Source organism: Pistacia vera, unplaced genomic scaffold, assembly GCF_008641045.1.
Source record: "Pistacia vera cultivar Batoury unplaced genomic scaffold, PisVer_v2 Contig162, whole genome shotgun sequence".
In the NCBI taxonomy this organism is placed as follows: Eukaryota; Viridiplantae; Streptophyta; class Magnoliopsida; order Sapindales; family Anacardiaceae; genus Pistacia; species Pistacia vera.
The window spans coordinates 169,438-192,387 of record NW_022195705.1 but is presented as its reverse complement, the minus strand read 5'-3'; the positions used below and the strand labels follow the sequence as shown (position 1 = coordinate 192,387).

The 22,950-nt window shown below is 42.3% G+C and overlaps 1 protein-coding gene across 1 annotated transcript; it reads right to left on the bottom strand.

Annotated features, from left to right (window-relative positions):
- Positions 1–8,848: 8,848 nt before the first annotated feature.
- On the bottom strand, positions 8,849–10,066 carry LOC116125295. Its single transcript, XM_031411041.1, has one exon. It carries the CDS (start codon positions 10,064–10,066, stop codon positions 8,849–8,851), a length of 1,218 nt encoding a protein of 405 aa, XP_031266901.1.
- Positions 10,067–22,950: the final 12,884 nt, after the last annotated feature.

Below are 22,950 nucleotides of genomic sequence, written 5' to 3'. Positions count from 1 at the left end.
AAGTGAACTGGGATTATGAGGCTTGTGCCTGGATGGTTTGGGCCGGCTGTACCTTGTACTAGATGGGCCTAATCCAGATTGGATCGCGTTGGGATTGGGCTTGACTTTTTCCTTACTGTCGAGCCCGTTTTTCTATTTGGGCCAAGGATGTTTTTTGGCCCTAACAGTTTGCCCCCCACTCTTTGAGTTAAGATTTTCTTAAGTCAGAGAGTAGGAAGCGATTGAGGCATGGTCAATCTCCCTTCCTGGATGACCGATTGTCGGCATGGGTGATCTGGTTGTTGTAGGTGGTTTTTGGTCAGGGATAGTTCGGTGTCCATTACTGATCCGGAGTATGCCATCATTACAAAGTGGTGTGTCTGATTGGTGTGAAGGGCCAAAGGGGTTGAGACCACGAGGCTTTGGGGGCTCATGAGCTCGTTCGATACGTCCCGTCAACAGGAGAGGTGAGGTGTATTTCTGTTGTCGGGGTGTTCGCTCGGCATGCTGGGTCGAATGAGTTAGAGACTACATTAAACTAAAGGTTTGCTCGGTTGAGTTGCTGGGATGGTCTAGTGGAAGAAATGTGCGAGTCTCGACCAAGGGCTGTCTATTCGTCTGCTATGGAAGAACAAATGAGTGAGGCCTCCTGCCATTTTTACCTTAGAGAGCTCGGGCCGGGCCGTTCCAAGCTGGTTAACCAGTTGGGAGGATCTCATGGGCTTGTGAATCATGGGGGTATGCTGGGTCCATTCGGGCAGTCGTGTGCTGCTTGGTTGGGAAGGCAGGGCGATGGAACGCGGCTCTTGTACGGCCTTGCAATTTCCTGGGTGCCTCGGATGCCTGCCACGTGTTCGGTGGGGATCGACTCCTTGTTTTCGAGGCAGGAAAGTGAAAAGACTCTCTGACTCTTGGCCAATCGTGGGATGCCACGTGTCTTCACCTATCAGTTTTTCTTTTAAAAACGAATGGGCAGACGGTTCGTCTCCCATTTCGCGCATTTCTTTCATTTTCTCTACAAAAAATTTCTTTTTCTTTCCTTTCGCCTTTGTTCCAGTTTTTCTCCAGCGATAGTAGTCTTCTCGGTAGGTTTTGGCTTTTCACGATAAACACTTCTTTTACGCCATCTGTCTGTTTCTTTGTTTTCGTTTTTGTTTTTGGTTGTTTGCTAAGTTTTTGGAAAATAGGATGAAGTTTGTGTAGTTTCGATTGTGTTTTTGAGGTGTTTAGAAGTGTTGGAGTTTTGGTTTTCTAGAATAGGCTTGGATTTTTGGATTTTTGGATTTCTGGTGAGTTTCCAGCGATTTTCTCCGGTTTTCTAGTGTTCTCTGGAAAAAGGGAAGACGAAGTCGAGTTAAGTGCTATTTGGTTCGGTCGGTCTGCCTAACCGAATAGTGTGATAGCTTGGGGAGTTTAGTGGGAGATGTAGGTCATCTGGTCCATCCGATCGAGTGGTGAGGGAGCGTGCAAAGTGGATTGAAAAGGTGATCGGTCACCTAGACCAAGCGGGTGGTGCGGTAGTGTTGGTGTTTGAGTTGGTGAGTTAGTGGCCAAGGACTAGTAAATTCATAGGGTTGAGCTTGAAGGCGAGTCGGTCGCCTATGCCGAACAAGGGGAGACTGTTGGATCTAGGATTAGTTTAGTTGGTAGTGGGGGTCGACCGAAACTTCGGCTTGTAAGAGTTGACAAGTGGTTGATGGTGATAGGTCAACCGGTGCTGAAGGGCAAGTGATATTTAGGTGTTTGTGGCCTTGTTTGGTTGGGTGTTCAGGGCGAGCGGTCTCTTGACACTTAGGTTCCTGGGAGTTTTGAAGCTTGGATCGAGTCGGTCAGTCGGGCTAGACGATCGGGCCAACATGTCAGACTCTGAATCAAGTAGCTCGAGCAGGATTGTGGCTGATGAGTATGAGCGTGCCCCCACTATAGTGATGATTCCCGAGGGGGCATTCCGATAGGCGTACCAACTGGAGTTAGTGTGGCTACCCCAAGGACGAGTGCAGTTGGCCCGAGTGGATTGAGCAGGCATAGGAGAAGTGAGGAAGACTTCAAAGGGGCCAGTAGTCCATCCTCGTCTAGTAATGGCTCTGAGGAAGAGCCGAGCCAACAAGGCAGTGGTATCTTGACCAAGGATTACCTGCCTGTGCTGAAGGACAATGATGTGTTTCGCATCCAGACTCTGTATCATATTCCAAATTCGGTTAAGATCCGGGTGTCGCAGTTGTACGAACGAGTCAACTGGGAGGCACAGGATTGGGTTAGCGTTTATGAGAAATGGTTTCATGATGGATTGAGGCTACCTGTTCCTCGTCTCGTCTGGGAGGTGTTGAATCATTTCATGATTGCCCCATCTCAGTTAATGCCAAATGGTTGGAGATTGTTGATGGCTCTGGAGGATCTCTGTGTTCGGAACCAAGTAAGGTTTGGGCTACACGAGCTGTTGTACTCGTACTTCCTAAAAGAGAATGACAAGGAGAAGGGTCGGTATCTGATGAACTTGAGGCATGATCGGTCTCACCTGGTGACCGACCTGCGATCCAACTACAAAAACTGGAAGGATCGATACTTCTTCATTAGGGGTCAGGCTGTCTTTGGAGATAGGGGACAGGGCGAGATTCTGAGAAGTTAGCGAGCTACCGGTGAGAGCTTTGTTGTTTCTTTTGTACTTTGATTACCAAATCTTGATTGTGTTTTTTGTATGCAGAGCTTGAGTACAATCGGGCTGGGTAGAGTGGAGACGGCTTGGACGTTGTGACCTAGAAGGTGTTAGCCATTCGTCAGAGCAGAAGGATTGACGAATAGTGCTAGCAGAGTCCAACTTGAGGACCAGCATTCTCTGGGCTAGAGTAGAGGCGGTTCAACGAGGTATTTCCTTCCCCTCGCTGAAGCAGACTTGGGATGTGCTTCTAAGCTGGTACTATAATCATATCATTTTTGGTGAGTCCGGGCTGAACCCACTGACCATTGGAGAGTTTACGCTTGTAGAGACTCTGATGAAGAAGTTGGCCGTCCCCAATGCAAGCGAGTTTATCGCCCAGCACCGGGAGAAGAGGAGGAGGGAATCCTTGCCCAAGGAGGACAGGAGAGCGGAGGATGTGTTAGCGACATCGCCTAGTCAGCAACCTGTGGCCGGAGCTGGGTTGTCCCAGACCGCGGTCATGGATGAGGAGGCTGGGATGATTACATTCAAGATCCCGACTAACTCATCGACCTACTCTAACACGACTTTCATGAGCAAGCTGGCTGACTCATTCTTGTTCCCAACGGACGAGGCGCATTTGAAGTAGATGGGCGCAGCTGCTGCAGTTGATTGGGGGGTGGCTGTGCCTTTCAGGTATGGCAGTAGTTTCGGTTTTTTTTTGTTCCTTGATTTTGTACTGATGACAATATTTTGTTCTGCAGGTATTCACGAGCAGTCTTCACTTGAGGAAGTTTGTGGCGGCGTAGGAAAAGAGGATACAAGATGTGTCTAAGGCGAACACCAACTTGTGCCAGAGAGAGGCAGCAGCCCGGAAGGCCGAGCAGGAGAGTCAGCAGCTTCAGACGGATAGCGAACGTGAGCTAGAGAGGTTGAGGCGTGAGTTGGCCGAGAAGGCCGCAGAGATCGAGTCTCTCAAGGAGCAGTGTATTTCCATTGCTGACGATGCTATCATCAAGGCCCAGGGTGAACTAATGCTTGAGTTCAAGGAAGGGAATACCTCTCACTAGGATCCGGACAAAGACATCCAGCTCATGCGGGAGTTGCTGGAAGAGGGAGATAGTCATCCGGAAGGGCAGGACGAGGAGCAAGTGCCTGACCTTGTCAGTCAGTCAAGGCCGTTGGGTGTTGGGGATACGAGTTACCAGGCTGCTGGGATGGGTGTTGGTGGTGTAGATATGACGACGGAGTCAGAGATGGAAGAGGCGACTTAGCTTAGTTTTCCTTTGTATTTTGGGGCCTACGATGCCCTTTTTCTTGGCGTGTGTCCCTTTTTTGTACTCTGAACTGAGATGTTTGAAGCCTTTTTGTACTCTAAACTAAGTCGTTTGAGGTTGTGTGTATTATACTCGGCTCTTACTTTTGATGTTTTCTCCATGTATGAGTGAGTGAATTCATTGTTTCTTTACTTGTAGATGTACTATGTCGTGTTTGTTTCTTTAGTGTGGCTCAGTGGCTAAGGCATGTAGGTCTTATGTTGGGCTAGGCTGGCGCTTTGCTTATTGAAGGTGTAAGGACCATTCATTCGATCTGGCTAACCGAGTACGTAGTCCCCTAGATTGAATGAAATCAATCCGAAGGTGTGAATTCTTGGGTCGAGCAGGGTCGACTGGAAGGTATGAGTTGTCGATCGGGCTGAGCCGATTTGATGGTGTAATTTCGTAGATCAGGCAAGGCCGATCGAATGTGATTTCGTGAATTGAGCGAGGTCTATTCGAAGGTGTTTTCGTGAACCGAGCGGGGTTGATTCGAAGGTGTTTATTAATGGATCGGGCAGGGTCGATCTAAAGGTGTTATCGTGAATCGAGCAAGGCCGATTTGAAGGTGCAAGTTTGTGGATCGGGCAGGGCCGATCTGAAGGTGTTATTGTGAATCGAGCAGGGTCGATTCGAATGTGCGATTTCATGGATCGGGCAGGGCCGATCTGAAGGTGTAATCGTGAATCGAGCAGGGTCGATTCGATGGTGCCATTTCGTGGATCAGGCAGGGCCGATCTAAAGGTGTTACAAACAATTGATCGACCAGAGTCGATTTGAAGACGAAAAATTTCTTAATAATACGTCATTAATATTTGACCATGAGGCCGACTGTCTATGAGGAGGTGGATAAGCCCACTCATCCTTTTAAAATAAAAAAAGACAAATAGAAAAAAGTAGTTCACCTAGAAGTAGTAGCGTTTAAGGTGAACGGCATTCCAACTATTACTGATGTCTTTGCCCTGGGAGGTCTGGAGTTTGTAAGTGCCATTTCCTGCTTCTTTGATTATCTTGTAGGGGCTTTCCCAGGTGGGGCCATGTTTACCAGAGTTGATCTCCTTGGTGTTTTGGAAGACCTTGCGGAGGACCCAGTCGCCTATCTTGAAAGTTTGGATCCTCACGTTACGATTGTAGTGTCAAGCGGCCTGTTGCTGATAGATTGCATTACGGATGCTTGCCCGTTCATGTAGCTCGTCGATGGTGTCCAGGTTCTGGCAAAGGTTCCAGTTGTTTGATTCCTCGTCCGCCCATTGGAGCCTGGTGGATGGGACTGATACTTCGGCTAGGATGACTGCTTCAGAATTGTATGTGAGGGAGAAGGGGGTCTTGCCCGTTGACGAGCGAGCCGTGGCTCGGTATGACCAAAGGACTCCAGGTAGCTCATCTGCCCATGTACCCTTAGCTTTCTGTAACTGCTTCTTTAATGTCTGAATGATGGTCTTGTTCAATGACTCGGCCTGGCCATTAGACTGGGGGTTGCGGGGGGTTGGGAAACTCAGTTTTATTCCCCACATGTCACAGAAATCCCTGAAGCCTTAGCTGATGAACTGGGATCCATTGTCGGTGATGATCTCCTTCAGCATTCTAAACCTTTAAATGACATTCTTCCAGATGAAAGCTTTAATTTATTGGTCTCTGACTTGTGCGAAGGCTTCGGCTTCGATCCACTTGGTGAAGTAGTCTGTCATGGCTAACATGAACACTCGTTGCCCGGGTGCAGTTGGTAGCTTTCCCACAATGTCCATTCCCCACTTCATGAAGGGCCAGGGTATGAGGATGGAATGAAGTCGCTTTGGTTGGAGGTGTGAGACGTGAGCAAACCTCTGACAGCTATCGCACTTCTTCACATAAGTAGCCGAATCGGTGCGTATGTTCGGCCAATAATATCCAACAGTGATCACCTGGTGTGCAAGGCTGCATCCCCTAGCACGGTTCCCATATTCGCTTCATGGAGTTCGGCGAGGACACTTTGGGCCTCCTCTAGGCTTGTGCACTTGAGATAGGGGCCCGAGAATGACTTTCTAAGGAGTTGGCCCTCATGTATGGTGAATCTGGCGCTCTTGCTTTCAGTCGGCATGTTTCGTTCTTATCAGCTGGGAGTTCGTCATTTTCTAAGTATCTCACTATCGGAGTCATCTAGCAGTCAGCTTGTTCAACACCCATGGCTTCTTCGAGCGACTTGTTTGGTGGTTGATCTTTCCAGTTGGTTGGCCAGTGCATGAATAAGAGAGGGATGGATGACTGGGAAGAACATTTGAGTGCCGAGCCAAGGTTGGCAAGGGCGTCAATGTGAGAGTTCTCAGCTTTGGGGACTTGGATGATGGAGAACTCCTCGAATTGGGCCTACAGCTCTTTGACCATGCTCAAGTAGGATGTCATCTTCAAGTCACATGCTTGATATGTGCCTTGTAGTTGATTGACAACGAGCTAGGAATCAGACTTCACCTCCAGTCTCTTCGCTCCAATTTCTTTGGTTAAGGAAAGTCCAGCGATGAGGGCCTCATATTTGGCCTCGTTGTTCTTGCACTTGAACCCACACTGGATTGCCCGCTGGATGATGTCTCCCCCTGGTGTAATCAGTACTATTCCGAGTTTGCTTCCATTCATGTTACTCGAGTCATCCACTAGGAGAGTCCACTTGGAGGGTGATCCACCGTTCATGCATAACAACTCCCTTTATGCTTGGGTGGTGGTGCTTGGTGTGAAGTCAACAATGAAGTCTGCTAGCGCCTGGGACTTGATGGCGGTGCAAGGTTGGTAAGATATGTCAAACTTATTGAGCTCTACTGTCCACTGCATGAGTCGGCCTGATAGCTCTAGTTTGTGCAGTATCTTCTTGAGTGGGAAGGAGGTGATTACAACTATGGAGTGGCACTGAAAGTACGGCCTGAGCTTCCTAGATACATGGATGAGGATGAGGGCCAATTTCTCCAGCTGACTGTACTGAGTTTCTGCGTCGAGGAGTGACTTGCTTACATAGTAGACTGGTAACTGCTTCGTTTCTTCTTCTCGAACTAGTACTGCTGAGATGGTTGTCTATGAGATCGCTAGGTAAGAGTAGAGCTTCTCCTCGTCCACAGGTTTGGAAAAAAGCGAAGGGGAGGTCAGATACCTCTTCAGCTGTTGTAGGGATTCTTCATAGGAGGGGGGTCCACTCGAACTTCTTAGACTTCTTGAAAGCATGGAAGAAGAGGTGGCACTTGTCGGCTGATCTAGAGATGAAGCGGCTCAAGGCAGCCACTCGTCCTGTCAAGTGCTAGATGTCTTTGATGCAGGTCGGAGATGGTATGCTAAGGATCACTCTGATCTGGTCGGGGTTGGCTTCTATCCCTCGCTAAGTAACCATATAGCCCAAGAATTTACCCGATGAGACGCCGAATGAGCACTTGGCTGGATTCGGCTTCATGTTGTACTTCCTAAGGATGGCGAATGTCTGGCTAAGGTGGTCTAGGTATTGTTCAGCTATCAGGGACTTGACGAGCATGTCGTCGATGTAAACCCCCATAGTGTCTCCTAAGTACTCAAAGAACATCTTGTTGACTAGTTGCTGGTAGGTGGCCTCGGTGTTCTTAAGACCGAATGGCATTACCTTATAGCAGTAGGTTCCCCTCTTTGTGATGAAGGTTATCTTCTCTTGGTCGTCCGGGTGCATCAAGATCTGGTTGTACCCTGAGAAGGCGTCCATGAAACTAAGGAGGTCATGACCTACAATCGCATCTACCATCATGTCAATATATGGGAGCAGGAAAGAATCCTTGGGGCAAGCTTTGTTCAAGTCAGTGAAGTCGATGCAGACTCTCTACTTCCTATTCTTTTTCTTTACGACCACGACGTTTGCCAGCCATTCGGGGTAGTGGACCTCTCTGATCATGCCATTGCTCAAGAGTTTTTCAATCTCTTCATTGACGATCCGGTTCCGCTCTGGTGCGAATTTCCTCTTTCTCTGCTTCACTGATGGGTGATCCGACTCTACCTTGAGCTGGTGGACCATTGCGTCTGGACTTATTCCGATCATGTTGGCGCAGGACCAGGCGAAATAGTCTTGGTTCTGTTTGAGGAATTCTATCGGCTTGTCTCTTGTTTCAGGCTTGAGGCGGGACCCTATATGTGTTTTTCTCTCGGGGTCGTCTGGATGTATCTGTACTTAATCCAACTCTTCCATTGATGGCTAATTTGGCTTGGTCAGAGGGGTTGGATGAGACTGTAATTGCTATGAAGAGTTACCCTTACCCTTGAAGGCGTTCTTGTAGCAATCTCTGAAAGCTTTGGGGTCGCCGTTGATCTCTCGTACGTCCCACTTGGTTGGAAACCTGATCGCCTGGTGGAAGGCAAATGGGACTGCACACATGTCGTGGATCTAGGGTCGGCCCAAGATGACGTTGTAAGGAGAGGGGTAGTCGATCACTAGAAAGACGGTCTATTTGTTTAGTCTGCCGGCGTAGATAGGAAGGATGATCTCCCTAATAGTGCACTTTTGCTCAGAACTGAACCTAACCAGCAGCATCGGCCGTTTGTTGATGTTTGCTTTTTCCAGTCCCATAGCCTTCACTGCTTCAAGGAACAGGATGTTTGCTGAAAAGCCTCCATCTACGAATACTCTCTTGACTAGGATGTTGGCGATCTGTAGAGAGACGACTAGAGCATCGTGATGAGGAGCGGCCAAGGTGACCGGCTCGTCATCTTTAAACTGAATTACCTGATGGGTGTGTGAGCGTGAAACTGGATAGACGGACTAGACTTCATGGTGGTGGTTGGCTCTGGCATATCGCTTGGCTGATGAGTAACTTACCCTACTAATCTCTGATCCTTCGGAGATGAGCGAACAAAACCCTTTTGGTGTAGGTTCCCGTGGAGGTGGTGATGGTTCCTTTGAGCATTTTTGGCTAATGGTGTTCTTCCCTTTATCTGTTATCAGATCTCAGAGATGTCCCCTTTTTAGAAGTACGGCCACCTCTAGTCGCAAGGCAATATAGTCTGCGGTGTTGTGCCCATGGTCACCATGGAACTCGTACCAGTTGGTCGTGTCTCTCCTTGCCTCGGGATTGAGCTTGCTTGACCACTTGACGGTGTATCTCATTCCTTTCATAATTGTGACGACCTGGGTTGGTTCGACGTTGAGGTTGTACTCCAGTATTTTGTACCGGTTCAATTCGAACTGTCTATTATCAGTTCTCGTTAGCTGGCGATCATACGATTTTCTGACTCTGCTTGTATTATGTGCTAGGGATTGGTAGCGGTGCTCCACCAGTCTATGCTCTGGCTTCCTTTCATTCTGCCTCGAGTCGTACCTTGAGTGAGTTGTTTGGTTTATCTCATCTTCCTCCCATCTTATTTGGATCACTGCCTGGGCCAGAGCATCTTCCATTGTCATGCAACCTAGCTTTGTAAGTTCTTTGTATAGTTCTCCGTCCGAGAGGAGACCTTTCCTGAAGGCGTCCATGGTTGTCTCGAGGTTACATGATGGGATGGAGATCTTCTCTTTGTTGAACCTGCTGACATACTCTCTCAGTGGCTCTCCCTTTCTCTGGTATACTCTATATAGGTCGGTCGACAGGTTCTTGAGTTTCTTGCTTCTGGCGAACTGTTCCACGAAGGTGTCAGTGAGTTGAGCGAATGAGTCGATGGATCCATTCGGGAGGTTCATGTACCATTGGAGTGCCAGGCTAGATAAGCTTAAACCGAAAATTTTGCACATGCAGGCTTCCTTCAGCGATCGGGGTATTGAGACAGTGAACATCCGCTGCTTGTACGAGGCTATGTGATCGTCCGGGTCGGTTATGCCATTGTATAGTTTCATGTTGGGGATGGTAAACTTCTGTGGCATGTCAGCTAGGGCGATCTCATCCACAAAGGGTGAATCCGCGTAGTAGTGGGGCCTGCTCTTCTTGGTTGGGACTGGCATTCCTGGGATGCGTCTCATCACTGCCTCCACATCGACCAGCCTCTTGGCCAGTACCTGTTTCATAGGAGAAGGGGATACTACTAGGTCATCCCATCTGACTGGGTCTGCCATTGCATTTGTCCTCAGCACATTCCATTGGGTCATCCCTTGTGGGGTAGTCTGATGAGTCATTCCTTCCTGTCCTCCCTGGTAGCATGGATCTTCATTCATTCCTTCTAGTTGGATAACTCCCATGGTAACTGTTCTGGTGTTTCGCCTACATGAATAGTAAGAGGAGTCGTCTGGTAGTCACTCGTTCCGTTAGGATGGATGGGCTCGAGTGTTGAGGTTTGTTTGGTTTGGCCGTTCAACCTGTAAGGGTGAGCCAAGCCGAATGGGGTTTGTGTTAGGACGGTTGACTGGAGGTGAGGTGGGATCTTAACAATGAGCTGGTCTTGCGGGTGTGGGCTTTCAGTCACTGGATCATCTTGATCTCGAGGCTAGGATAGATCGGGTGAATGGTGTTCTATTGGCATATCTTTATCTCCATGAGTCAGGACAAAATCTTCGACTGCCGATGAGCTTAATGGAAACGGCCTTTTATTGGAGACCAAGGGTCGGTGCTCTGGTGTGTGGAGAGGTTGCATGGTTGGAACAAGGGCGCGGAACCGATTGGGAGGTACCTAGCCAGGCAGAAACTCTAGATCATATAATTGACTCACCTTCTCTTTAAGAGACTGGTTTTCTACCCTGATGGATACGTTTTCGGTCTGGATTGCGTTGTTCTCGGCTTCCAGTGTGGCCACCTTTTCTGAGTTTTATTGCATGAGAGCGGTCAAAGCCTCTAGTCTGGCCTCGAGGCCAGGGTTGGCGTTATCCGAATTGTTAGCAATGGAATGCTCCTCTACATAGCAAGGTTCGTCGAGCCGATTGATTGCTAGAGGCCCCATGGTGGTCGCCAAACTGTAGATGTAAAAATCTACCTGTATGAAAGAGGGGGTCTGATCCTGTGAGGTTGAGGCCACTAGCAATTTGTTGCACCTGCACACGTAGAGAAACAAATGCGTGAAGCAAACGGGAAACACCGGAGTGGTGTTTGCCGTAGGCACTCCGACGCTCAAGTCAGTAAGGCTGAAAGAGGCTAGTATAGTAAGGGCTAGGGAGTAGAGAGGTTACCGGAAGTCTAGTTAGGGACTGTACTACGGCAGTGATATGAAGCTCTTAAGTCAGAGCTTTGGGTGTGGAAGTGTAATGTAATGTCCCTTGTGAGAGGGCTGGCCTCTACTTATATAGTGACTGTCTGGTCTCCTAATCCTGATAGAAGTAGGAGTCCTAGTGTAATTCTGATACAACCTAGAGTTTGGGCGGTGGTGAGTTGTCTTACTAGTGTCCGGATAGGAAGGTGATCCTGATCAGGAAAGTAACTTCGAGTAGGAAAGTGATCTGAACAGGAAGGTGACCTCGAATAGGAGATTGATTAGGAATAGGAAAGTGATATGTGAGGGTCGTAGGCTCTGGATTTGCTCATGGATCCAGGAAGTGAACTGGGATTATGAGGCTTGTGCCCGGATTGTTTTGGCCGGCTGTACCTTGTACCAAATGGGCCTAATCTGGATTGGGTCACGTCGGGATTAGGCTTGACTTCTTCCTCACTGTCGGCCACGTTTTCCTATTTGGGCCAAGGACCTTTTTTGGCCCTAACAATTATTACTCAAAACAAGATAATTTAATTAGTTCAAACTTGCCCCCATCAAACATTAGCTTTTTATCAATAATATTGCATTTATCAACATCAACTAATTGTAAATATATATATCGTTTTCATTAGTTTTGTAATGAACCAAATTTATAGGTTGTTTAGTTTCAATGTAATTAATTACATATTTTAGATGTTTTTGTAAATCATCGGTAAATTTAAATTCTTTATATATTTCACGACGTAAGAGTGCTAACGACAAACGTTAGCTCTCCTCGTAATAGTCCACTGATTGCCAATATTAGTATGGATTTTAAACATATATGCATGATGCATGAAAGAGATAATGAAATGAAGGTACTATCATGTTAAAATGTGACTATTCTGATAGCTTCACCATAGAGTTGTTACTTTTCTGCGATGACCATCCAAATTCCTGACCTGCATTCAGAATATAACAGTTATGTTTAACATCAATTTATTAAGAGTCGAGGGATAATCAATAATGATCATGATCATGAAAATCGCTTACAAGTTTTGAAGCCTAAGCAACCCAGAGCTGAATTTTGGAGTCCATATATCCAACAGCGAGATTTTACCGCAAGAAATTTCAAAAAAATTTGTACCTCTCCATCCTGTTATTTCCAAATATATAATTCTGGCCCCAAAGCAATTGTCCCAATGTAAACCATTTAAGTAACAAATGTAAGAACTTGTCATTAAGCATTGCGCCAAATGCAAAGTACACATACTCCTTATGAGTGAATTTGTTTAGTACTCATATTAATACCTTGGGCATGCGTCAATGTCTATATGGCTTACTGACAGTTTGTTACCTCTTTCCTTCTCATATCATTTATACCACTGTTAGAGTGTTGGGCTCATACGGTGACGTTTTATTATTAAGTGAGACGACGTCGTTTTGAGCCAAGCAAAGACAAATCCTATCCATTGGTTGGCTGAGCATCCAACGGTGGAAAATCAGTCTAATAGTCAACAGTATAAAAGCATTGCAACAGTCTCTTCTCAACAGTTGAAACCCTTCTTTCGTGTTTTTCTATTTTCTTTGTAAAACAATAGCCTCTATTAGGGTTTGGGTACAGTCTTGATCTTGAATCTGTAACAGGGTGTTTGAGTAGCTGGTTTGCAGGCCATTTGAGGGTACTAGAGTTTGCAGTATATCTTGGGTGTTAGATCTGTTTCTCTAAGGTGTTACGAGTTTTGGAAAGATCTGTGTAAGGGTTTGATTCTTAGTTGAGTTGTGTTTCTATAATCTGAATCAATATAGTGCAGTGAGCTCGCTGGTTTCCCGAGCCCAACGTGGACGTAGCTTGCTCATATCCGAGCAAGTGAACCACGGTAAATCTTGTTGTTGTTGTGTGTGTGTGTGAATCCTTTTGTGATTTTGTGTTTGCTTTCTGGTTGATCTGTTCGAGTAGTTACAACAGTGGTATCAGAGCCATTTCTCGAAGGCTAAGTTTCTTTGCAAAATTAGGGTTTTGCAATTTTGGGGATTTTGAAAATTAGGGTTTTGTAAAATTAGGGTTTCTGAAATATTTGGGGCTTTTTCGAATATGTGATTCATTGAGTTTCCAATAGGTTTTAGGGAGTCAAATCTAGGCTAAGTGTAAAGGTATAAAGGCTGGAAACTAGTGACCGCCTTAAAAACTATCTGGCAGTATTTGGCAACATTTGGTGTAACAACGCCACGTACCTCTTAGACCCTTTCTTTCTATCGTTTCAGGAAAATGAGTACTACTCGCATGGAGATCTCCCAATATGATGGGAAGATCGATTTCAGGAGTTGGTAGAAGAAAATGAAAGCTCTCATCTCACACAACAAGGTTGTAGTTACACTGGAAGAAGACATCAAGAAATGGCCAGAAGCAAAACTGATGAAGAAGGAGGAGGTCAATGAAGAGCTTACAATCTGATCATTCTGAATTTTTCAGACAGTGTCCTCAGAAAGGTAGATGGTATCGAATCACCATTAGAATTGTGGAATAAACTCAATACTTTGTATGCTTTACAATCAGCTCCAAATTTAGCTTTCTTGAAGGTTACTTTATTTTCTTACAAAATGGATAGTTCTAGGAGTATAGAGGACAACCTAGATGAGTTTATTAAAATGACTCTGATCCTTAAAGGAACAGATCAAGAATTAGGCAGTACTAGCCTTGCCATGATCCTCTTGAACTCTCTGCCTGATGACTACCAAGTAGTCAAAAATGCATTACAGTACACTGGTACTGTACCAACCCTAGATCTAATAGTTGCAGGGCTTAGGGCTAGGGAGTTCGAGTTGAAAGTCCAGAAAAGGAGTGGGTCTAACCTGTTTGTTAAAACAAAAGTGGAGTCTAGTCAAACAGGGAGAAACAATTCTGTGAATCAGGGGAATAGAAACAAGAAAAAATGGAAGGGTAATTACAAGAGTAAAGAAACTAGAAAATGTTTTTTCTGTAATAAGGCTGGCCATATTAAAAAGAACTGTTTTGAATGGATCAAACAAAAACAAGGGAACACAGAGACAAACCTAGCCACTAGTACAAACCTAGTAGATGAACCTGAGGTGCTTATAGTGTCAATGTCTGACACTGCCAATGAATGGGTACTGGACTCAGGATGTTCTTTCCATATGAGTCCAAACAGAAATTGGTTCCAGGAGTTTGAGGATACTGACTCTGAAACTATTTACATGGGGAACAATAATGCATGTAGGGTTAGAGGTATTGGCTCTATAACTCTAAGTCTTAACACTGGAAAGTTGGTCAAACTCACTAGAGTCAGGTATATCCCTGAACTAAAAAGAAACCTGATATCTCTAGGCACCCTAGATGAAATAGGCTGTAGTTATAAGGCTGAGAATGGTAGCTTGAACATATACAAAAATAGGAACCTTATCCTGACAAGAGAGAAAAAGAATGGGCTCTATATACTTTGTGGGAACATATCCTCTAACTGTTTGAATTCTGTGACTAAGCCTGTCAATCTTTCCAACACTAAAAAATGGCACCTTAGACTAGGTCACATAAGCCAAAGAGGCATGGACACCCTGAACAGTCAGGGTCAGTTTGGTAAGTACAAGATATCTTCTCTAGATTTCTGTGAGAACTGTATACTAGGAAAACAACATAGAAACAGTTTCCAAAAAGGGGTACACCAAGCCACTAGTCCACTTGAGTACATCCACTCTGACCTGTGGGGACCTGGGAGGATTAGAACCTATAGGGGAAACAACTACTTTATGTCCTTAGTTGATGACTACAACAGAAAAGTTTGGGTTTACCTGTTAAAGACTAAGGATCATGCCTTAGAAAAGTTTAGGGAATGGAAACTCTTAGTTGAAAACCAAATGAATAAGAGGGTTAAGGTTCTCAAGACTGACAATGGGTTAGAATACTACAACCAAGAGTTTGATAAGTTCTGCAACGATGAAGGGATTGTAGGGCATAGAACTGTGAAACACACCCCTCAACAGAATGGTGTGGTTGAGAGAAAGAATAGAACACTCTTAGATAAAGTGAGATGCATGCTTATCACCTCCAAACTCCCCACCTCGTTTTGGGGAGAAACCCTTACCACCTCTGCCTACTTGATAAACAGAAGCCCCTCCACTGCTATCAACCTAAAATGTCCAGAAGAGATGTAGATTGGAAGAAAACCTGATTTGGGACACTTGAGAGTTTTTGGCTGTACTGCAAATGCACACACTGTTGGTGGAAAACTGGAACCAAGGTCAACAAAGTGTGTTTTTCTAGGATACCAAAAAGGAACAAAAGGTTACAGACTATGGGACAAGGATTTCCCTGGGGTTAAAGTTGTAGCCGAGATGTAATCTTTAATGAGAGTATTTTCCCTTGTAAAAGTACTAACTCTAATGTAGGTCCAAATCCAAATGTACGGGAAAATTCCAGTCAGCCTAAGACTACACAAATTGAGGTGGAGTTTCCTACCCAACCTCAACCACTGCAGGATCCTGAAAACACCCAGGAGACTGAAGCTGTTCTTGAACCTGGAGGAGAAGCTGGAGATTATGATCAAAACAAGAGGATGAGACAGAAACAGCTGAAGATACAAACTGAAAACTTGCAAGATTATCAACTTGCAAGAGATAGGGCCAGGAGACAGGTAAGGATCCCCACAAGGTTTTCATATGTTGACCTCATCTATACTGCTCTTCTTGCAGGTACAGAACTGCAGAGAATTGAACCAGAGACTTATGAGGAAGTAGTAAACTCTAAGGAAAAGGATAAATGGAAGGCTGCCATGGAAGCTGAGATGAAGTCTCTGAAGGTGAACAAAACCTGGGCTGTTGTACCAAAGCTAAAAGGGCAGAAGGTAATCCAATGTAAGTGGCTGTTCAAACAGAAGGATGGAGCAACAACCAGAGAACCACTCAGGTATAAGGCTAGACTGGTAGCCAAGGGCTTCACCCAAAGAGAGGGAATAAACGTCAATGAAGTCTTTTCCCTAGTGGTTAAGTATAAAACAATTAGATTAATGCTCTTCATTGTAGCCCACCTAGATTTAGAACTTGAGCAATTAGATGTAACTACTGCCTTTCTCCATGGGGATCTTGAAGAAGAGATCTATATGAACCAACCTGTAGGATTTATAGACCCAAAGACCCTTGACCATGTCTGCCTCTTTCTAAAATCATTATATGGCCTAAAACAATCCCCCAGACAGTAGTACAAAAGATTTGACACATTCATTGTGAGTATAGGTTTCACTAGGAGTAAATATGATAACTGCTTTTATTTTGCCCTCAGTGATAACCTGCCTGTGTACTTACTGTTTTATGTGGATGACATGTTAATAATTAGCAAGTCTAAGTCTCGGAATTATAGATTAAAGGAAAAATTGAGTGCTGAGTTTGAAATGAAAGATTTAGGAAATGCTAAGAAGATCCTAGGAATGCAAATTGACAGAAATAGGCACAAATGTGAGCTGAGAGTGCACCAGTGTTCATATCTGCACAAACTAGTAGAAAAATTTGGAATGGCAGATGCAAAACCTGTCACAATCCCACTGGCCAACCACTTCACACTGAGTAAATCACAATGTCCTAGAACTGAACTTGAAATGATTAAGATGGAACATATCCCATATGCAAATGTGCTAGGATCTCTTATGTATGCTATGATTAGCACAAGGCCTGACTTAGCCTTTGTAATTTCCTTACTCAGTAGGTACATGTCTAACCCTGGTATGGATCACTAGATTGCTTTAAAATGGGTTCTGAAATACATAAAGGCTACCTTAAATGTTGGATTGCATTATTGTAAAAGAACCGCTTCACTTGAGTTGGTTGGGTTTGTAGATGCAGATTTTGCAGGTGACAGGGACACTAGAAAATCCACTACTGCATACTACTTTACCTTAGGAGGCAACTGCATTAGCTGGAAATCCCAATTACAGCCGATAGTTGCATTATCCACTACTGAGGCTGAATATGTGGTTGTTGCTGACATATTCAAAGAAGCTATCTGGCTAAAAGGAATTCTTAGTGAAGCCAAGATAACAAATCAAAGGTCTGTCATCTTCTCTGACAGTCAGAGTGCAATACATTTGAGCAAGAACCCAGTGTACCATGAACGTACAAAACACATAGATGTGAGATATCACTTCGTAAGGGACCTGATCTCAAGAGATGAGATAGCACTTCTAAAGGTTTCAACCGAAGAAAATCCAGCAGACATGGGCACCAAGACAGTCACTCATACCAAGTTTAAGCACTGCTTGAATTTGTTATTCATCCAGTAAAACCAGAGTGACAAAGCAATGAAGGACTCCATAAAGAGTAAGCTGCACTATAGTCACAAATGAACCCATCAAGGTGGAGATTGTTAGAGTGTTGGGCTCATACGGTGACGTTTTATTATTAAGTGAGACGCCGTTGTTTTGAGCCAGGCAAAGACAAATCCTGTCCATTGGCTGGCTAAGCATCCAACAGTGGAAAATCAGTCTGATAGTCAACAGTATAAAAGCATTGCAACAGTCTCTTCTCAACAGTTGAAACCCTTCTTTTGTGTTTTTCTCTTTTCTCTATAAAACGAATAGCCTCCATTAGGGTTTGGGTATAGTCTTGATCTTGAATCTGTAACAAGGTGTTTGAGTGGCTGGTTTGCAGGCCATTTAAGGGTACTATAGTTTGCAGTGTATCTTGGGTGTTAGATCTGTTTCTCTAGGGTGTTACGGGTTCTGGAAAGATTTGTGCAAGGGTTTGATTCTTGGTTGAGTTGTGTTTCTGTAATCTGAATCAATATAGTGCAGCGAGCTCGTTGGTTTCCCGAGCTCAACGTGGACGTAGCTTGCTCATATCTGAGCAAGTGAACCACAATAAATCTTGTTGTTGTTGTGTGTGTGTGTGTGAATCCTTTTGTGATTTTGTGTTTGCTTTCTGGTTGATCTGTTCGAGTAGTTACAACAATCACAATTTTCTTTCCAGTTGGTTTTTGGCGGTTCTCTTGATACTAAACATCCTAACATGTTCTTCTTCTGAATCCAAACTCAAACTGATCAATTTGTGACAGTTTAATAAGGGTCATGATTTTTTTATATTTAAACATAATACAGTTATTAAAGCTCAAAATTCAAACCACATATAAATATAAGCTAACAAATAAAAACTTCTTGTTGCGATATTTCGCACCAACAAAAAGTATGTGAGCCTTTGAGGGAGTTCACACAATGGTCTATTAAAGACCGAGAGATATGATGTTGAACCGATGAGCAAGAATAACGATAATGCATGTAAATAAATAAAAAGAGTTGACAAAAGCAGTTTTTAAAATAATTCGAATGCAAAGTGATAATCTTACGTCCATTGTTATCTTATTGATGTGTTTACAAATGATATTTGCTCTCTAGAGAAAATATTGCTCTTTAGCTATTCAGAAAACGAAAATTTGGATCCTTGATTTGGGTGGGAGACCCTATTTATACTATTGGATGGATGGTCTTACCCATGAAATAACCCTTTTATCACATGACACGTGGTTTGACAAACCGCCTTTATTAGAGACTTAATAGTGAAGTAGTACTTCTTGTAAGGTGCCACATGATCTCAATGACAGCTTAGTCCTAAATCTTACTATTGAAGCAGCATTTAACAACCTTACAAGTGAAGTGTGAAGTAACTCATATATGTGACATACGACTTGGACAGAGATGCATAATCACGAAACACGTGGGGAGAGTGCATGCTTCAGTTTGCTTAGTCACAAGACACATAATAATTATATTTCAAACTAGACACTACAAAATCAATGTATATTACAAATTAACAATAGCTAATAAATTAACAATACCTAATATAAGTTTATGGACATATTTGAGGAGCTATACAAAATTGTTAATTCACACATTAACCCAAGATACATGAATGATCTGGGTTAAAATAATTTTCAATAAAAATATTTTTTGAATCTAATTTATATACAACAAAAAACAGGGGTAGATCATATTGTAAAATCTATCAATTATGACAGGCAAGGAAATGTAAACAAATAACATTTTTAGTAGCTCTCCAATAATAAAAATTAACGAATTAAATTAAGCTGTTTGATTTTACTTTTGATATGAATCAATAGCCTGTAGGGATGGCAATATTTGGGTTGTGGGGCAATCCACCCCACCCCATTACTTAATTGCAATATTGGGGCGAGTGAGTTGGGTAAATATGTTTTGAGTTGTGGGCTTGTCCACCCTATCCCATTTTGATTCATTCATGTATTTTTATTATGAATCATAATATATATTAAAATATTTAATTTTAGACATAATTATCACTTGTACTATTATACATGATTAAAAATGTGGTAATCTTAAATTATATAGCACCATTCATAAAGTTCTCAGAATTCTTACATTGACCTAAAAAACCGACAATTATATAAACATAATATAATATTATTCCTAATTCTAAAGCAATATTATTTGTGATGCAAAGCAAAATATATAAACTTAATATATATAATATTATGTTTTATAAAAAAAATATTATTTTTAAATTACAATTGCAACCATTATCTGATTGAAAAAAATTAGAAATTTATTATATTGTGAGAATCAAAATTTCTTTGTGCAGGATTTCAATCATTTGATATTAATATCAGGCATTAAAATTTAAATTTTGTAACATATAACATTTCAATAATGTAAAACTTGAAATTTCAACATAATAAATTAAATATTATATTTGCACTATAGATAAAATATTAAACGTCATCCCTGTTCATCAAATCCTTTATCTGCACCAAATTTTTTGTAANATAATTGTATTCATCCGAATCGGAAATAAAAATAATAGGTGATGCAACAGAAACTTGAGGGAATTCATCCGAATCCCGAGTAAAAGGATTTGATCTGAAAAAATCTTGAGGGAATTCATCCAAGTCCGAAAAAGTAAAGCTATTGGATTCATTTGTACTTGGATTGATCTCTTCCCCTTCTTCCACATGTGGTAACACTAGAGGCGCTCCAGACATTTTCACATCCAATTGCGCACTAAAACATCAAAAGCATATCAAAATGATGATCAAACAATTAATATTTTAGGAAAAGGTAAAATTATTTTATTGGATTTAGGAATTAGGATTATTGCTTTACAGTCAATCATATTTTAAAGAAAGCAACTAAGAAACAATTACATATACATGAAAGCATAACCTTATGTTGGTTCTAAAGATTCTCCCTACACTCAAAATTTCAAAACTTTAACATATAAAAAGAATTGATATAATCAAAATCCACTCTCTCATCTCTAGATGGGCATATTTTGATGGTTATTGTTTTGCAAAATTTACATGAAAACTTAAAATTTAAGATTACTAATTTAGAAACAAAAGATTAATGGAACAATAATGAAACCTTTCAGTTGATCTTCATTAAATTCTAAGAAAAAATTAATATATCATCATGTTGGAGTATAAAATAAATGTACTTCATTAATTTGTTTTGATTTAGTGCAATTAAAGATTCAATAGATAATGAAATAATTTCGTAAATGGAAACCTAAAAAGCTCAAGCATATAATTAGTAAACTTTGTCTAGGAGCTACTGTTTACCATAGTTGGTGAGAGAGAAATAATACACTTTGGGCGTGATTGCCTTGGTGCCATAACATTAGAGAATATGATTAAGCAGATTGTGAGGGGGAGGGCGATGGAGCTTTCTAAAGTGAAGAAGTCCCCATTTAATGAGAGGCTTGCTTACAATTTGGGGCTAAATAATTCTATCTTCTTTGGTTCTAAGGCGTTTGTGTAGAGGTGATGTGTGGTTTGGAGAGGGCTCTCGGTACCTTGCTCTTGAGGAGGTTTGGCTTCATTGTTTCGGGAGGCATGTGGTTGGGGGGGCAGCTAGTTGCATTCTTCCTTGGGTGGATGCTTATGATCTAGATGTTCTTGTTGGTTTGGCTTTTGGGGGTGGATGGGTTGTATAGCCTTGGAGGTTACCATCCTTTGGTATGCAATGTATTGTGAAGAGTTGGGGAGGTTTTTGTTTTTTTGGATACTAATGAACCTAACCCACGGCATGTCCTACTTGGTTCTATTTCTTTTACAAGAGAAATGGAAAAAAGAGAAGATTAGGAGTTGTCTTGATAATGTCACTCTTTTGCTTCTAACTCAGGGCTTGTCCGGAGGTAGGTTGATCGATTTTTAGGCCTCTTGTACATTCTTTCTCCTTTTCTATGAAAAGTTTACTTACCCAAAAAAAAAAAAAAAAAAAAAATAAATTAAATTCGTAAAAACCCTTTTTTAAGAGTCAAATTGAAATCTGACCTCTTTTTTATTGGCTTAGTAGGTAAGACATTTCTTTCAACTTTTACCCTCTTCACTCTTGCAGCTATGGAAAACCACCTTAGTGCTCAAGTTGCTAGAGTCCAATCAACCCTAGCGCTAGAGTCCAGTTAGGGTAAAAAAAAAAAAAAAATTAATCTTTTTTTTCTCATTTCATACTTTTTAAAAATTGAAACAACTCTTATATACATTTACTATTCCTTTGTAAAAATAATACATTTTATTTTTTAATTTTGGTAATAAAATATAATTAGTTAATTTATTTGTTAGCTTAAAGAAATTTTGATATTTAATTTTTAACACTAATTTGGAGAATAAATAAATGAATAAAAAGTCTATTGACCCTGGTGCCAGAGTCATGTGGACTCTAGTGGTAGCGTCACTTTAGCGCTAGAGTTGCCTAAAGTTTTACTCAATAAGAAACTCAGGTTTCGTAAGTCATATATATATATATATATAAATGATAATTGAGAGCAGAAGAAACTATTTCAGAAATTAGCATAAAAGAAATTAGTGTAAAGATGGAGAAAGCATTATTTAAATTATATGCAGTAAGGAAAAAATATATCTTATGTAAAGACCTTGAGCTGGATTCGCCTGACAATGGAGGCGATGGAGCACCAAGAAAGCCCCCATAACTGCCCATCCTCCCCATAGGTGCACCGAACCCCGAACCAAATCCGATTGTGTGAGGATGCTGTTAAACAATCCAAATAAATAATAATAAAAAAGAGGAGGCTAGGGTTTCATTGATACTGCACAATTCAATTGAATACAAAAAGTATGATTTAACCTAAATACAAAGAAGCTATATTTAGGCTAAACAAAGGAAATAATGAAAAGACAAATCTACCCTTAATAAACAATAAAACAAAATAACCATATTCCTTAACATCTCCCTCAAACTCACGATGCGGCGGGCTACAAGCATCGAGAGTTTGCCAACTAGAAAACGAAAACGGGAAATGAATGCGACTTGGTAAAGAAATCTGCAATCTGCAAAAAGAAGAAGAAACAAAGGGCAAGGTAAGGTGCCATGTGAGATGATGACGAGTAAGGTGACAATCGATCTCAATGTGCTTAGTTCGTTCATGAAAAAACGAGTTGTGAGCAATCTGAATAGAACTCTGGTTGTCACAATACATAGGAGTAGGACGAGAAAAGAAACGCCCATACTGCAAGTAACCAACGTAACCAAACAATCCCTTGGTAGTAGATGCCATAGCACGATATTCTGCTTCGGTTGAAGATTGAGAAACAATGGATTGTTTCTTGCTTTCCAAGAAATATAAGAATCACCCAAAAAGATACAGAAACCAGTAACAGACTTGTGATCCGTGGGATCACTGCCATGATCAGCATCAGTATGCACGCAGCTCCAAGGAGAAGAGGTGGATGAAGTAAAAGACTCTGAAAAGATTGTACCTGAAGATACCGCAAAATCAAAAGAACAGCGCCCAATGAAATGTAGTAGGAGAAGCAACAAACTGACTAACAACATGAAACACATTTGGACGAGTAATAGTGAGATATACCAAACTCCAACAATAGTACGGTATAAAGTAGGATCGACAAAGGTAAACCATCAGAAGAAGAATACTTTGCATTAACCTCAATCGGAGTATCGACAGTCTTATTAT

Coding starts and splice junctions, on each gene's coding strand:
- LOC116125295 (XM_031411041.1), bottom strand. CDS start 10,066: ATGGGAGTTATCCAACTAGAAGGAATGAATGAAGATCCATGCTACCAG.